Here is a 4,298-nt window from a genome sequence, read left to right on the forward strand (position 1 = left end):
TATCACACTCATCTTCATTAGTCATGGTAGATAAGTCATTTCAGGACATTGGGCATAATGCACTGCACTAAATGAAGTGTCTAATGTTTAATATGAAAGCCAACTGGAATGCATAGTTTCACAATATGGTGTACAGTAGGTACTATATTTTCTGAACTGAAGTTGTGGCACAGTGGTTAAGGGCACTGTACTGCTCTGTCATAACCGGCCGCGACCGGGAGGTGCGTGGGGCGACGCACAATTGACCTAGCGTCATCCGGGTTAGGGAGGGTTTGGCCGGTAGAGATATCCTTGTCTCATTCGCACCAGCGACTCCTGTAGTGGGTTGGGCGCAGTGCACGCTAACCAAGGTTGCCATGTGCCCAGTGTTTCCTCCGACACATTGGTGCGGCTGGCTTCCGGGTTGGATGCACGCTGTGTTAAGAAGCAGTGCGGCTTGGTTGGGTTGTGTATCGGAGGACGCATGACTTTCAACCTTCGTCTCTCCCGAGCCCGTACGGGAGTTGTAGTGATGAAACAAGATAGTAGCTACTAAAAAACAATTGGATACCACGAAATTGGGGAGAAATTTGTGGTAAAATTCAACAACAAAAAAAGAAGAAAGAAAAAAAGAAGTTGTGGCACAGTACTGTGTCCTTCTACTAGCAGCAACGGAAGTGTATCAAGGACACAAAACAGCAAGAACTACTAAAACTGCTGCTGTTAAATATTGATTCCTGTCTTCTGTTTCTTGGAGTAGAAACAGTGATCTGTCTGAGTTTCTCATTTTGAAATCTGCCCAAACAAAAGCATTGATTGTCAGAACTAACAAACACCCAAGGTTCAAAACTACAATGAGGATTAAAAATAAACTCTCTCACAGAAGGTGAAAATTCTATAGTTTTTCTGCCTTTTCAGGCTTTCAGCACTTTGCTTGCTCAGTCTCTGTGAACTAATATCTTTCTGCAGAGTTATAAAAAAACAAGTTCATTTTGCCAACATGATATCCCAGCATCACCCACACAGAAACACAAACACTGGCACATACACTCACAGTACATATCCTCATACACTCACAGTACATATCCTCATCCACACATGCACTTCCGTATACATTCCGTATACATTCATTTTTAAGAGGCCAGTAAAAAACAATGTTATTATTGCTGAATAATTTATACAAATATAAAGAAGGTTTCCTTGACCTAGTAGCTATCAGTAACCCTGTAGCGCTATCCATGCACGCTTACTTCTAGAAATATGAGACTGGGTGTAGGAAACTGGTTGAGCCAGGCAAGTTAAAAGATGAAGAAAGAATGCTCCTTTTAATATTTACAAGGTGAAACAGACTTGTTAGCAAACACTGCATTAGAGGGATTTACAGCCTTTACATTAGAGCTCAATCAATGAAGGACTGCAAATCTAAATCACTCCTGATAGAAATTGCAGACTAATGAATATTATAGGACATTAGTCTTGCATTCTAATGTATGTGTTTACATTATCCTCACTGCTCTATGGGGCAAACACACTGATTCAAACCCAGATCTGATTATGTGGAATACTAGTCCCATGTTAGGAAGGAAGCCAGAAGGGAAAGCAGCACTTTTTTTGTGGATGTCTGTGTTATCCTTGGCCAGTGCAGCCAAAGCTGGTCCTCTTTTAATTCTAATTAGAGGAGCTGCCTTTCTGCCTGCCTCCCCTCCCATGGAAGTCCCTGTTCCCAGAGATTTGAGGGAGCTAATTCTCCCAGCCGGACCTGCTCCGGCACAGGCTCCGACACAGGCACTGAGACAGCCAGGCAGGCAGAGAGAAAGAGACAGAGGAGAAAGAGAGTGGGAGCTGGAGGGAGGAGTCTTATTGTGGAGCCTTACTAGGCGCCTCTACTGGGTGAGTGATTGGGCGAGAGAGTGAGAGAGAGAGAGCGTGAGAGAGAGGGAGAGAAGGGAGGGGTACGAGTAGAGACACTGGAACGGCAGTGAGACCGAGCGAGTTTACGAGCGACAGAACACGAGAGAGCTCACACTGAGAGAGTCTACACATCAACAGGAGAGCAAAGCAAAGCTGACCACTGTCCACAAGAGTGACATAGAGAGAAGGAGCGAGAGAAGAAGAAAAGGAGGAGAAGAAGAGAGGGAAAAAGGAAAGAAGAGTTAAAGCTATATCCCTGGCACAAGGGAGATCATTGAGGGACTGTAGCACTCATCCAGAAGTGCACAGAAGAGCACTGTTGTGTGTGTGTGTGCCAACATCAATTTCACACACTCGTCCACTGTGTTTCAGAGGTTCACCCTCTTCCTCTCCAGTCATGATCCCCTGGGTCGTTGTGTTCCTGTGGATCTCCGCAAATGGTAAGTCAACTGGCTATGGTCCTCTTATCCACTGCATTTGTCTAGCATCTTTCTGTTATTATCTGTTAGTTGGTGACTGCATGTGAATCTTGAGCATTTCATCTGAAGTAGTCTTTGGTGTAAGCTGTCAGACCTGATGCTGTCAGATGTATCTCATTTTGCCTCAATGATATGTCCCTGTGCTATATGGGGAAGAAACTGGTGGATAATAACGGAATACTTGTGTTTATAGCTGTTAACATTTGTAGCCGGTGCTATCCTATCTCAGGAATTCATCATGGCTTGTGCCGATTCAGACTGAATAACCTCATCAGACAAGCTCCTCTGAGTGTTCACATCCCAGCTTGGCGAAGCGTTCGCTCCCTGTGACTCACATTATTTTGAACCTGCGACCATGTCTTTGCTGGGGATGTGCCGGGGGTTGGTCAAGACCACAGAGGACCACAGAGAATATAGAGCACTCTGAACAACACAATCGCCTTGGACTAAATATCCAGGTGATTTCATTCTTAGACAGTGTATTAGAAATGAAGATGGATGGATTGGTTGTTTCCCCAACTTGCCAGCAGGTGGTTGTCTTTGGAAAACAATGTAACTCTCGCTGTCAGTAATCTGTGAGAATTCTGTAAATTTCACTATGTCGGGTGGGTGAGATGTGGCTGGTCTGAGGGCAGGTAGAGAGTAGATGGAGTGTGTTTGTTCTTCCGTGGCCACTAAGCGAGTAAAGGGAGTGTGTTTACTCCTCTGTGGTAACTAAGAGTGGGGAGAGTGTGTGTCAGTCTACTCACAGGAAGAAGGGGAGGAACAAACTCCTCAGTGAATTTCTTAAAAATACAAATAACCAAAAATTAAAAACGTTATCCATTTTAAATTAAACTCTAAATATATTCACATGTCACCAAATAATTGATTAAAACAATGTTTTGCAATGAAGGTCTACAGTAGCTTGACCAGCTCTCTGTAGGGTAGCACCATGGTGTAGCCAAAGGACAGCTAGCTTTTGTCCTCCTCTGGGTACATTAACTTCAGGACAAAACCGAGGAGGTTCATGGTTCTCAGTCCTTTCCATAAACTTACACAGTAATTATGACAGCTTCCGGAGGACGTCCTCCAACCTATCAGAGCTCTTGCAGCTTGAAGTGACATGTTGTCCACCAAATCAAAATATCAGAGAGTGAATCTAGAACTGAAAGCATAAGCTACAGCTAGCACTGCAGTGCATAAAATGTTGTGAGTAGTTGACTTAAAGAGGTAGAAATACAGTAGTTGAACAGTTTTGAAAAAATTATTTTATTTTCAAATTAGGGAGAAGCGCGCGAGAGAGAGCTAGCTATATTTGGTTGCACATTTCTTTTACTTTCACCTTCACTAGCTAGCTAGTTTCGACTACTTGAACATCCGGCTCAAACAGAGAGGGATGTTATGTTAGCTAGCTGCCTATGGCTATCCAACACTGGAACTCTTCCAAGTCAAGGTAAGCTTTTGGTTTTATAAATGTATTGCCACTGGGGCCCACCGGTGTAACTGCTAAACTGCTTTCTGGATGTACTGCATGACTGTAACTAGCAGGTTTACTAACGTGTTAGTTCTAGTAACTGACTATGACGTGACAACGATGTAGCTGTGTGTAGCAGTTATAGCGGTCATGATATGAAGGTTTGGCTTGGAAAGGTTATTTTTCCTGGTCACAGACAGCTGATGTGTTGTGCGCTGAAGTCCACAAGCGATGGAAAAATGTGAGAGGAGGAGAGCGTGTAGACAGTTGCGAGAAGATTTATATATACAACAAGCAAATTGATCACGCTGCTATGAAATTGAATTGTGTTTGTGAGTGATCGTTCTGACTATTCAGAATATATTCTTTTTTTTTCCAGACGTTTCTTAAATGGAATCAAACTGAACGAAACGGGTATAAAAATACCTGAATTTGTTCAATAGAAAATCACATTTGCAACTGTTTCTCCCTAG

The 4,298-nt window shown here is 43.3% G+C and overlaps 1 protein-coding gene across 4 annotated transcripts in view; it reads left to right on the plus strand.

The window, feature by feature from the left end:
• Positions 1-1,933: 1,933 nt before the first annotated feature.
• LOC123992660 (kin of IRRE-like protein 3) overlaps positions 1,934-4,298 on the plus strand; it is a 233,571-nt gene continuing 231,206 nt past the window's right edge. For all 4 annotated transcript variants that reach the window (XM_046294004.1, XM_046294005.1, XM_046294003.1 and 1 more), the window contains exon 1: positions 1,934-2,330. In XM_046294004.1, the coding sequence (XP_046149960.1) occupies positions 2,288-2,330 (43 nt within the window). In that variant the 5' untranslated portion in view covers positions 1,934-2,287. The remainder of the gene's footprint in view (positions 2,331-4,298) is intronic.

Source organism: Oncorhynchus gorbuscha, linkage group LG13 (genome assembly GCF_021184085.1).
Source record: "Oncorhynchus gorbuscha isolate QuinsamMale2020 ecotype Even-year linkage group LG13, OgorEven_v1.0, whole genome shotgun sequence".
Taxonomy (NCBI): domain Eukaryota; kingdom Metazoa; phylum Chordata; class Actinopteri; order Salmoniformes; family Salmonidae; genus Oncorhynchus; species Oncorhynchus gorbuscha.